Here is a 13,276-nt window from a genome sequence, read left to right as displayed (position 1 = left end):
ATACAAGGCTCTCATACTCCCATTGCTTGCTAAAACTCACATTGCCTGCAAACATACATATTACCTGCTTACTAAACACCTGAGGTTAATTGTTCCTGCTCAGAAGACCTAAGGACTACCACACTGAAATTATAGAGTAGGAAAAATATTAAACACTACATCAACCAAATTCTTGTGTGTGTGTGTTTTTATATATATTTACATCTAAATATATATAACACATGCATTTTATGTACATCTGTGTACATGTATTTATATAAAATTCAACGTATTTATTTAAATGGTCAAACCAAATTGAGTTTCAGAGGTTATTTTAGAGAATGAGCCACGCCGATGAATGAGTGTGCTCCCACACGCACACATTCATATGAACAGTCTCTGTGGTAAGATAGATGCCCATATGAATCCCTTTATTGAGAATTCCTACAAATTCTGTACAATAACATAGATCTGGACTCAGAAGATACAGCATAGAAACTTGAAAGATAAACAGATACATAACCTGTTACAAACATATACTGCCAAAATGGAAAAAGGAGATTGATTCTTAATTAAAAGTTAGAACATGCAAAGAGCCAGTGCGTACTCAGGCTTATTCTAAAAATAAGAGAGAATTTACTTGTTTGCCTATTTCTTTTCCAGAAGCCAAGCCATACATTTAGAGGAAGGGCTAAACAGATTTCAGAGATTTAATTTTCCACAAGCCCAGGCCACAAATTAAAATATAGCAATCCAATCCCATTAATAGTGCAAGAAAAAGCTAAGTGGCTGCTTTGGTCTTTGCTTTCATGAACTTGTGTCAAGCTCAGTGACTTCAAAGAGATTTCCATTTCATTTCTACAAATGAGGAGAACAGACAGACAGAGAGTCCCTGCCATCCTCTGATGCCTTAAGAAAACAGAAGAAAAACATGCCTGTATCTCATTCGCCTAATGATTTTAGCTGCAAAAGGAATCCCATGGTCGGCAGACAACCCTCAGGGCAAGGGCTGGAGGTCTGTCACAGTATATAAGGATTCTCCAAACCCACTCCATTATCTTCATTATTGTATACCAGGAATAAAAGGGGACTGACTCCCCTTCTGAAGTTCAAGTTAGAGAGGACAGAATGTTTCATGTAAAATAACATTGTGTGACTTCAGTAATAGGTTTATGCCTCTGGGGGCCTAATACTAAAGCTGCATATAAGGATTTTCCGCAGAATTTGAGAAAAAAAAAATGACCACTGTATTTACAATGAGTAAAATTCCACAAGTTTTAGATTCACCAAAACGCTCTATGTCTCTGTGTCAGTGTGACTCATTGTCATTTGCATACTTCCATACAGCAGGAGTAAAATGGCAAGTTTGGGGGCGGTGGGGAGAGCACGGAGCTTTAGAGCAAATGAAAACAAAAACCATATGCATAGGCAAAGAGGAGAAAGTAACAAGCTTTTCAAAAGTTCTTAGGAATAAACAGATAGCATCACTTCCTACAGGGGACATTGACCAAGGGTATATATACAACAAATCAACATGGAAACCATTTATATGAACAGTGATGCTTCCCTTGTCAGCTCATGTGTGTGTACATGTATGTGCTTACACATATGAACACATACATGTGTCCATTTGTGCACTCTGAGCAGTATGTTTCATAACACTCTAAAAATACTTGTCTTTTACTGACAACTTTACTAAGTGTTAACTCTTACTTTCCAACAAACATGATTTAAGAAAACCATTTACCTTGTATCAATACATTTTCTTAAAAACAGTCAGACCTGTTATCAATATTTTGGAATATCTCACTTGTCCTCAAAACTCGTTCCAGAGAAGAGAAGTCTTCTCCCTGACCGATACGAGGTTTGGATCAAGACCTGAAGTTGTCTACCAGCCTTTCTCTTGCTTCTGGTTTTGAAGAAACAGGCCATTTGAAAGAATGCTTCAAAAGCCAATTTCCCACAGTAATTCAGAAGATAATTTCAAACAATAAAAACAGAGCAAACACAGCCCATTGTACAAGTTAAATAATATATAAACTTTTGAGTACACAGCGAAATGGAAATCTGGCTCATATCTGGTCTTTGAAAGATTTGCAGGAAATTGATTTAATTAAACCTCAGCTACTGGTGCAAATGTTTCCCTTTCTTCCCAAAGGGAAATAAAGTATTATATTATTGTTGTTGACATAATGCAGCAAAGCCTAACCAAGATTCCTGGTCTTCTCCTACAAAGCTCTACAAACTAGCAAGACTAAAAATTATCACTGAAATACACAGTGAAAATACATTGTTGAATTGTTACCTACATGTACTACCAAAGCATTCCAACTTATCACTTATCTTATTCACAGGGAAACTCATTAATATGACCTGACTAGCAACCAGTGATGACTGACAACTTTACTTCAGCACTATGTGAAGAAGACATGACAGTAAGTAGATTTTCTGCTGGAGTTCAAACAGAGAAGACACTGCTTACAGTAGTACATGCTTCTTTTAGGCAAAAAAAACCCCACCTCGTATTTGTGGAGGATCTCTAAGAACAGTCTTGCCATCTGCACGCAGAAATATATATTTTTTTTAATTAGCCACTCTAAAAACAATCATGTTGGCTGAAGGGGGAGGGAGACTTGTCAAAATGATGTATTTGTCCCTCACCACCTTTCAATGCTCTTATGCAAGTCTAATTTTCTTCCTAGCCAGCTCACCTCTCTGGCCTCCTTTGTTTCATGTCCCATTTCCCATTCTCTTCTAACTTCTGAACTTTTGTTAGTTCGCTTTTAAGGAGAAAGGGAAAAAAAAAAACCCCTAACCCTTTCCTATTCATTTTTTCCTGGACGGGGAGTAAGCAGAGACATGAATATGGCACCCTCATAATGATTTAACTAGGGCTTAATGAAATTTTCATCACAACCTGCTGTTCATTTTAATGGCCTTTGAAAGACAATAGAACAATGGCTAGAGGGAAGAAAAGATTTTCTGTTGCATGCATTTGCAAAGCCCAACATTCAGTTGCTCCCCCTCCTCTCTCTCCCAATCTCTTCACAAAGCTGTAGATCTTTTGTTTGTACTGTATATTTTCATTTTAGTAGAGCTGAGATAATGGACAGGCTCTGTAACCACTCATGTCTATCTGTGTCCTTTTCTTAATGGAGTCTGTGCAGCTTGTACAACCTCATACTCAACAGAGTATTTATACATCACCCAGAACCCCCTGCTCTTTCCTCTCTTGTATATGAAAAGTCTGGTGTCCTTCCCTCCCACTCCATACCATATACAGGAAAGATCTTTTCCATTCAAAAGTACAAGGTAGGTCATGGCACTGACCGTTAAGTCAACGTAAATGCAAAGTAAAATGCTATGATTATATGTAATATTCCAAAAAATGCTTAGAGAAAGAATTTGTTTCCCAGCAGCCCCATACTGCACACTCCAGTCAAGAAGAGAAAACTAATTTACCATCCTGTTATGCTCACGTATGTGATGGTGTGGCTGTGTTTGCACCTGTACTTTCATTCCAGTATGCAGGTTGTCCTAAAATTTTCTTGTAGGTGCTGTCAGTTCATGATTCAACACTGAGGTGGGCTCTGAGGGCCATGCTTTTAAAAATTTGAAATAGATTTCTACAACAGGATAGGTGAGTGTAAATGAAAATAAAGCCTTAGTACTGAGCATTAGGGAACAAGCTTCAGCATGTTCACACAACACCAACTGGCTCACAGTCCCCTGAAAATCTAGCTGTAGATATGCATGCTGGATACCTATTGAGAATACAGTTAGAACTTCACCTTCCAGTCAGGGGGTTGAATCTGTCCCAAATAGGTAGGAACTGAAAATCTTACTTAAAAGCAAGCTGTTCTGTGGCTTCTCAGAAGCGACATGTTTGGTTTTAGTCTCTGCCCACAGAGCACAAGTGGCATTGCCACCAACTGGACATACAGTCTCAAAACCAAACTGATTCTCCAGAGATGATGCCTATATGCCATGGTTGAAACTTGCTGACCAGGTATAATGTAAAGAAAGCCCATAGTGTTTCTGTTTGTATAGGACCTGCACTACATGACATGACAGGACGTGTTCCACACAAAAGCTTTAATGAATTCCAGATTTAACTTCTTACCTTTGAAATAATGACATGTCTACTAGATAACTTCACAAAAACATTGATATTAATGATAATGTTGCTTTTTGCTCTAGAAATGGGGGAGGAAGGAGTAGTGGTGTAGATGACCCCCAGGCTGTCAGAGTTACAGCGTTCATTGTACCCATGTTGAGGAGGCTGCTGTGTCTACTACAACCGTGACAAAAAGACTGTTATGTCAGACAAAGGCTCTCATTTGGGAGAAGCTAAAAATGTTAGCTATGATGGGATATTGCTGATATTTATCTCAAATGTAGACAAGAACTATTAGTTCTTTACTTCAATTTTGCTAGCAAGAAAAAGCACGTGGAGCAGAAAATGGGAAGATTAAAAAGTACATGCATCCAAAGAATCTGCAGAAAAGAAAAAAAACCAGAAAATTTTCGCCAGTTTCCCAGGCCTTACCTTCTGGCTCATTTTTTATGAGCTCTTCCATTTTTCTTTGCTTAAGGGTGTCTACAACATCCGCTAGGCTCCCTTTGCGCCTTTCAGGGGTTCCCAGGGCCGTGCTGGACAATGATTCTCCACTCTGACGCCCACCTTCTTCTGCCTTCAAGGGTGAGGTAGATGAGTTGTGCGGGGCAAATGAAGACATCACTTTATTGCCATCAACTTCCTGAAAGGGGAGAAAACCAAGATGAAATATTTCTTTCTTTTCTTAAAGAAGAAAAAAATAAAGATTGGAAAGAAAAAACAATCCTTTGTTCTTTGACTTCATTGCTGTTTGTTCCTCTGTTGAAACCTTTAAAAAGGCATGCAATGCTTCAAAAACACCCAGAACAAAGCCCATCCATAAAGCATAAACCAAGATTACAGCCTGAAGTGAACAAAGATTAGCTTGCAAGAGAAACATAAAATACAGTTTTTCCCTAATTGAGAAGAAGTGGTGTACTCGTAGGTTTCCTAATAACAATGGTATTGATTACCTTTAATTGTTTGCTCTTTTACAGCTTTCTTTCGAAAAAATCTTCAATTTTTACAAGGACCATTAATTTCCTGACTTTAGAAGGTACTTAATGCCTTGATGGCTAGTTGTTGTAAGAAATGAAATAGTAACTAAGTATTAAATGCCCTTTGCCATATGACTGACTTTAACTCACAGTTCAAGCAGTTCTCCCATCTATAAAGGATGAAACAATTGTTTTCTGTTTTCTAATTACCTTTCTATTCTCCTCTTCCATCTCATACCTCCAGCTCTTGCAGAGACATTATCTTTCACAAAGGTGGTCCTAATGACTTTCACTGGCAGCACAATGGCAAAACTCTGTGACTTCCTAGAACGTACACACAATCCTCCTCATGTGAGAGTCCACAGAGGTCTACTCATTAATTTTAATGGAAACCAAAACTGGTTCCAGCATCTTCAAACTTGCCTTCATTAACATGAGAGCCTTCTACTCCACGCCTCCTTCAGCATAAAGCAATGTTCTCTGCGTATGTTCCTTTCCCCTTTCATGTCTCTTTTGTATCCTACCTTTCTGTACACATCTCTGAAACCTTTTTTCCCTTTGCTAACATATGCCATCTATACTTGGCAAAACTTAGGTCACTGTCTCTGAACAAAGCTTGCTGCAGGGTACATACAATGCATAACACAATGCTGCAAACATGAACAGTTTTTATTTTGATCAGATTCTCCAGAAGTTTTGTGGGTTTTTTCTTTTTCATTATCCTATTCCCTTACATTTTTGCACTCTATATGTTTAATGAATATTATTTCTAAAAAAGTCACTGGATCATCTTGTGATCCAAGTTACAGACTTGGCTGAAAAAATCTTAATTTTTAAATTGTTTTCATTGTATAAGGTATGAAAGTGACACATATACTCTTTTTAGTGGTTTGTGTTGTATTTCTAGCATTTTATTCCTGAGTAATTTTTGGTTTATCTTGTTTAATAAACCCCAATATTTCAGAAAAAAAATTGTCTTTTCATAAATAGAACATAAATTGCTAAAAGTTATCTCAATAAAATTTGGATAAAGCAACATGAAAGATATGCAGTAAAGAATGTGTTTGTTTTCACAGACTACTTTGTTTCGGCAAAAAGATTACCTTTGGTTGAGAAAACTTTTAGTGCAAACAGTTTTGAGCTGCTTGAATGTGTTATACTAGTGAATAAATTCCCTAACAGAATCGGATTTAACTGAGATTACAATCTGGGCCATCATATGCCCCAAAAGCCAAACCCAGTGATGTTAATGACAGACTTTCTACTGACGTCAATGAGCTTTTGACCAAGCCCTAAAAAATTTTCCAACTTTAGTCAACAGACATGCTCTTTTTTATTTCTTGCAACTCCCTCAATTTTTGTTCTGCACTTGGAAAATTACTAGTTGCTAACACCAGACTTAAAAAATTAGTTGGAGCCAAACACAATTTTTTTCACATATATAGACCTGAATAAACTGTTTTTTAACACAGATACAGACAAGCAAAGTATTTTAACTTCAGTATCGGTTCAGATTTATCTAACATTCAAACACATTATCACCAAGTGGCAATTTTTTTCCTACAGAAAAGGCCAGAACAGGAAATGAGTTGAAAGCTGCTTATTCACACTTTGAAGACGGATAAGCAAAATACCATCCTTAATTACAGTTCTTAAATTCATCTATACTATACTATCAATTATGTATAGGAACATTATTGTTCCTAATTTTACCAGGAACTAGTTTCTTGGGTTTATTCCAAAGTGGGCCCCAAAGACACTCATGTTTCTGTGTATGTCACACATTGGTCACAGACACAAAATAACTTGCAACAGCTGCCTAAACCTCAGGAATCACAACTGCTGTCTCCATGTACATTTTGGGTACATGCAAATGTTTTTATATGTACAAACATATTATGACTATAAAGCAAATTTGTCAGAAAAGGCATAGGAACACAAGGATTGAATGATATGTAAAGTAATAGAAGGAGATTTTCAAAATCACAAATTGCTTGGCATTCAAATGGAATCCACAAGTATTTTCAAAACTACTAAAATTTCCCTCCCTCTCTTCCTGGGGAAAAGGAATTGTGAGGGGGAGAGGACAAGACAGTAGTTTGTGGGTAAAGCATCATGAAAGGACTCTGGATACTCAGCTCCTATTCTATCAAATGTTCTGTGTAACCATGGAGTAAGTCACTTTTGTTTTTGTATTTCAGTTTCCCACCTGTAAAACAGGCACAAAAGAAGTAATTTCTTACACCGTAAAGGTCTTGGAATGATAAACTCATTAATAACACAGGAAAGTCCTGCTACGACAATGTTGGCTAAAAGCATTTGTATAGTACCACAGTTAAGATGACTCCTTAGCTGGACAAAAAAAGAAAAGGAAGTGTTCTACACTGTGTCTACACAGTTGTTTTTTTAAAAAAATAAATTATATATTGAAATATGCATCTAAGTAATGATCTCCAAAACAAAATGTTTCCTCAGACTGCTCTTGTTAGGTGTGCATGTATGCACTGTTTGCATATCACGTACACAGGCTATTTATACACTTGTGGGGTTTAAGATACACTCCACTTAATCAAAACACATATACAGTAGGGGAACAGCTGCAATCACATCTCAGTGGGCTAAATTACAGTACACCAGTGAATTATTCATTCAAAAAGATCTGTAGCAATCACACATTCATTGCGTGATTTGCAATCTAAGAGGAATCCTCTCCTTGCCATACCAGCCGATGTGCGCACACATCAGCTACTGATGTTGGTGAGAGTTCAACACGCATCCTCCAGCACACCAGCTCAAGAACCTGTCTTCCCCACTTGTCCACGATCCTTTTATTCTGTCACGCAGAACAGCAACCTGAAATGCTCAACTGTTACCTTGGCTTTCATTTCACACGCCTCTTTTATTTTGCTCTTTCTTATGCTATTACTGGGGAAAGCGAAAAAACTTTCAACAATTTGGATTTTTACTTTTACCATCTAAAAAAAAAGATACTTCCACTTAAAACCTACCCATGTCAATGGCTATACAAAGCCACAAAACTTCTAGCAAGGAAAATCCTCTGATATTACATATGATGGTTTAACCATTGCCCTGAAAACACTCAGAGAAATCCTTCATGGTAAGAAAGGTATGCCAGCAACAGTTTAAAATTAATCCCCTGAGAAGGAAGTTCCCTCCCAACAAGTGAGATTTAGCAGGTTCCTTTTTTGAAAGGACAAATTCACATGACTTTTTTCCGTTAACTGAGAGAAAAGCGAAGACACGGTAGAGGCTGGTATTAAAGAACCGAAGTATCTACTACTGACACTTTAAAATTAAGTCCATCAAGCCACACATAAGACCTCTCTCTCAGTCACCAAAACAGTGGAAAAACAAACACTCTTTTACCAGAGCACAGCGTCTCTCAGCTGTGTAACCATTTCACCTGTTCAAGTTTGATTACATTCCAGCCTCTGGCACTGTTAATCCTGGTAACAGTTTTATGCAGTTAGCAGCTGCTTCATGGATGGGGCTCTATTGTTCATTTGCATTGCGAATTGCTCTGCTAATGTGTGCTGGCACAACATTTCATCGAACTCTGAGCTGGGATTGTACTCACCAACACCTGATGCTGCTGCTTCTTGCTTTCCCCACTTCGGAAAGGCAGACAAGGACCTACACAGATCCCGCTGAATCAAACACCCAGGGCCCTTCTTTCTCCCCCTAACAACAGCAACAAAAAAACAAGGACTGGCCCACAGTTTGTGTCTTCTGCTTCTGTTCCACGCTAGGAGCCGCAGGAAGGCTTGCTCATGTACAAGAAAGTTGCCTCTGTACTGCCAAACAGCTTTCCACCTATGGAGGAAATACCTCTTCCAAGGTTTAATGATAAAGCAGGCTTCTGCCCTTTCAGGATGAGGTCAATAATCTTCCTTTGTTAATCTTGGGCAAGCTTTACTTAATCTAGCCCCCTTGTCACCTTTGTGATTGACAGGAAAAGTCATGTCACTGGACAATGGACTTATCCTCAGTGAGCAATATCTTTTTTAAAGATTACACAATGTTACCCTTGCTCTCATAAAAAGTGCAAACATTTTGCTGTTAAAAGAAACTATTCATTCCAACTGTATCTTTCAAATTGTCTCTCTCTGTTCCCAGGGTCCGACCGAGGCCTATTTCAGTTCTACAGGGGGACAGTGAAGCAGATTGCACTTGGTGAGATTTCCAAAAAAACTCTCAGTGCCCTAAATAGATCTCACCTTCTTCCTCACCTAGAGGTGCACATTACTCTTATTCTGCAATTAAATTAAGACAAAAAACTGTTTCTGTGAAATCAAATTTTTGTCTCCAACCAACCAATAATCAAAGCAGAAGAAAACTCAGTCGGAAACTGTTAATTACCACTATATGGGATGCAAGCAGGCTGCCTCTGCAGAAAAAACAAACAAACAAAAGAACACAACGATGAGAATCAAGCTTCTGGTTTTGCAGCTGAAAACACCTGGAATAAAATAAGCATGTCTTTAAAACAAGCACTGATATTGTCTGATTTTAAGAAGCCTGTGATCCTAAAAGCAACCTCACAGGTTCTTTTTTCAAAGCTGGAATTTTGCCCACACTTTGTACTTTTAGAATGCATAAAGAAGACACCAAAGCAATTTTTTTGTCTGCTTTCTACAGCAGAAATGCAGTCCTATTTATTTTATAGTCTCCATAGTGACCAGGAAGCTGGTAACAGCATGACATAAGAGATAATCAGAAAACAGAATACTTCACACCTCCGAAGACAAATAATTCTTAAGCAGTTTAGTACTGTTTGCTATTTATTTTTATTTATTTTGCCTAATAAACTTTTAGGAAATGAATATCTGTGTTTAAGATTCAACAGAATAGCTACTTCAAGGGAAAATCTGAAAGCTATAAAAAACACTCCTAATAGCCACAGGAGGTCCACCACCAATTAAGAGAAAAACTAAACTGATATTTCCAATGTTTTTTATGGTTTAAAAGAAGCAAAACACAGACAATAGTCACAAAGCAAGAATAATCTTTCTTTTTTCCCTTTAACCTTCCATTTACAATCTTTGCCTAAATTAATGTCATTAACTTACTTCAGGAGCAAAAGTGCCATCAGCTTTCAACTAGAAACGTATCTTCGAATCACTTAAGTGATTTGGAAAATCCTCTACTTCTACATTCTATGTCACAGGGGCTGTAGGGCAGACATTACCAAAAACCTGTGTGGTTTATGGCGGCTGTAACCTGGCACCTTCAGGAAGATGAAATACATACTCCACCAGACTTCCCAGTGGACACTGCTCTTGTTACACATTAGAATTTCTTTGCTTCTGTCTTACATTTAAATAGGTCTTTTTTCTATAGCTTTCCTTTATGGAGAAAAGTTCTTCATCAGTGGTGGAAAGGAATGATCCCAAGGAGATTTAAAAGAAGCAGTGGAGGATACAGTGAGAAAAATGCAGACCAGGAAAAAGGGGGCATAGAGGGGGGAAAAAAATGGAAGAGGATAAATACACCATTAGGAAGTAAGAACAACAGGAACGCATAACTCAAGGAGGGATAAAAGCAATGTTGAAAGGTGTCACATAAACAAACTTAGAAAGATGTATATCCACAGGCTATGGTTCTGCAATTATATCTATGCAAACCGACAGCTATTCTTATACAGGTGTTTTTTTCTAGGACTGTGGTTTTAATGACAAGGACCTGCAACGTAATGGTGAATGAAGTTGTCAATTAATGGATCTAAAAGGTCAGCTGAAGAGATCATCATGGCACAGACGTAAGAATTTTACCTGAATTAGGTGAACTAAACACAGTAAACAAAGATGCTAATTTTCTTCTTTTTACTATTATAGTGCTACAGCCAAGCAAAATACATTCACATCAAATATTGTTTTGGCTTTGCTAAGATGATGTATTAGGGATGCCATGATCCATACTTTGGAAGTATTACCAATTATCAGACTTAGAGAATCCTGATCATATCAAGCTGTCCCTCTAAAATGTTAATACTTTGCTTGGTACTGGAATATTTTTTGGGGGAAATTGTTACTATCTCTTGTCCTTCAGGTTGTATTTATTTATGTCAAGTGCTGTATCTAATTAATGATTTCTTTGTGATGAAGCAGAAGATACACTGGCAGAGGTTTCAGTGGGAAGACTAACAGGTATTTCCAAGGTTTGACACCTATCAACCTGGCTGAAAATTATTGGAAGTTAAAAAAGAAGGCCATCTGCTCTATGAACTGTGCTACGTCAGACACTTTCCTTTCTTCTACCTTTTTCCTCCATATGTAAAATAAGATTTTCTGCAGCTTAGGGCATTTTATATAATTGATGTAAAAAGCCAAGAGATTATTGGACAAAGCTTCATAGCGGTTGTATTTTCATTTTTATTGATGCCATAAATACTCGGTTCATACATTACTCTGTGGTGCACTACAGCCCAATCATCTGAAACTGGAAATTGGGAACTCTCTCATACATCAAGTGCCACCCCACAATATCTGACAGTAACACTGAAATGTACTTTGATTTCTTCTAAATATCATGACACTCAGACTGCTGCCATAGCTGCACAAGCAAGGGTAAATTTCAAGCATTTCCAAGGTTTGCAGACGTAAGAAACTGTTCAGTTGTGTTCACACAAAAGGAGTAACTTATAATCCATTTTGCATTGATTTCTAACTTTATCATCTGATTTACAGAACATAGGAGCAGATTTTTCAAGGATTTAAAGCATCTGATTTACAGAACATAGGAGCAGATTTTTCAAGGATTTAAAGTATCTAAAGATATAAGGAGGTGCCTAGCTGGATTTTTGAAAATGCACAATAATATATATTCATTTAATTCCCACTGATTTCATTGTAGGTCCCTGAAAATAAAGAGCTGGAGCTAGCACAGTGCAACCGGCTGACTCTGTGCTTCTTCAACAGACCATTATCAGCCTATCTACAGTACAGAGCACAATCTGATAACTGATGCTTTAAGACAAACATTTCTTCTCCTCTGGCTGTTCTGCATTCCAGCCCATCCCCAAACACAGGGCACAAGTTGAGTATTTCTCACTCCTTGCCCCACTATTTCTACTTGATTTATTACAAATCAAAGAACTATATGCAAACTGTGGATCTGCTTGTAGTAAAAAAATACATGAGTTGTGAGTGAAATTTTAGAACCTTTTCATATTGTATGTGTAACAGGTGTTTTTTTAAAATTATTTTCTTTTGTGCTACAGATTCTGGTTTTATTTTTAGCCCACCTCTTTGTCCCATTTCTTGCAATAAAGTGTTCCTCCATGTATAAAAGTAAATTGCAAATCTTTCTACAGAATGTAGATATTAAATATAGTAAAATAGTAATGACTACTTTGTATTGGGTAAATGTGGTTAGTGACATAATTCCTGACATCTATTCTCAGACCTGATCTCTTCTACTGCCTCTTTCTCCAGCAAAATTCATTTTAAGAATGTAATACAGGATTACATCTATTTGCTCTCAAAATACTTAACAAACAAAACTGGCATTTTGAGAAGGCCTAATATGTTAGCTATAACCTGCAAAAACAAAGAACATGTTGTACTATAACAGCCTTGTTATCTTCATGCTAGTAATCTTCATGCTTAAAAATAATAAATAAAACTCTGCAAAAGCACTTTTAAGACTTTTATGATCTCTTCCCTAGGGGGCTAAAGATCACCCTTATGACCTTGCTAAACAAAAAATAAGACTACTTATCAAAACAGCTTGGTAGAGTCTTCAGCATACATTAAATCCTTGTAATAGTTTGGAAATCATGCAGTATAAAGTGATTATCTTTGTAAAAATACAAGCTTACTAACCACATACAACAACTCTGGTTTTGTAAGTGTAATAAAACCTACGCTGAGTGTCAAAAAGAGTTTCATCACCAGCTTTCTCAGTATGAAACAAACCCATTGTCTGTGCTAACTCCTTGAAAGACTGGGAGAGGGCCTTCTGAACAGAATTTAGAGATACAATAAAAGAAATGTGATAGGCTAGCAATGGCTCCGGGGCTGTTCACAGCTCCCCAGCTTTCACCACAGCTTTCAGATAGGAAAGGGATGTAAACTCACCCCATTTGTTCTCTGGCAACCTACAAAAAATTCACCCCAAACAGACTTCACCTCTTTCCTTTGTCCGGGTGACTGACAGTAAAGACAAGCCATATAGGATTTGG

At 37.4% G+C, this 13,276-nt stretch overlaps 1 protein-coding gene across 11 annotated transcripts in view; it reads right to left on the bottom strand.

Annotated features, from left to right (window-relative positions):
- The window catches only part of SOX5 (SRY-box transcription factor 5), a 296,996-nt gene that overhangs the window by 220,621 nt on the left and 63,099 nt on the right, over nt 1-13,276 (bottom strand). For 10 of the 11 annotated variants that reach the window (XM_027790491.2, XM_013301316.3, XM_055808076.1 and 7 more), the window contains exon 3: nt 4,529-4,739. In XM_027790491.2, the coding sequence (XP_027646292.1) occupies nt 4,529-4,739 (211 nt within the window). Of the gene's footprint in view, nt 1-4,528; nt 4,740-8,671; nt 8,884-13,276 lie in introns of those variants that run through there. The other variant, XM_027790496.2, reaches the window with a different exon arrangement.

The sequence above is a fragment of the Falco peregrinus genome, chromosome 6 (assembly GCF_023634155.1).
Source record: "Falco peregrinus isolate bFalPer1 chromosome 6, bFalPer1.pri, whole genome shotgun sequence".
NCBI classification, from domain to species: Eukaryota; Metazoa; Chordata; class Aves; order Falconiformes; family Falconidae; genus Falco; species Falco peregrinus.
Note: the sequence above shows the minus strand (reverse complement) of the source record. Positions and strands in the feature narration are given on the sequence as shown.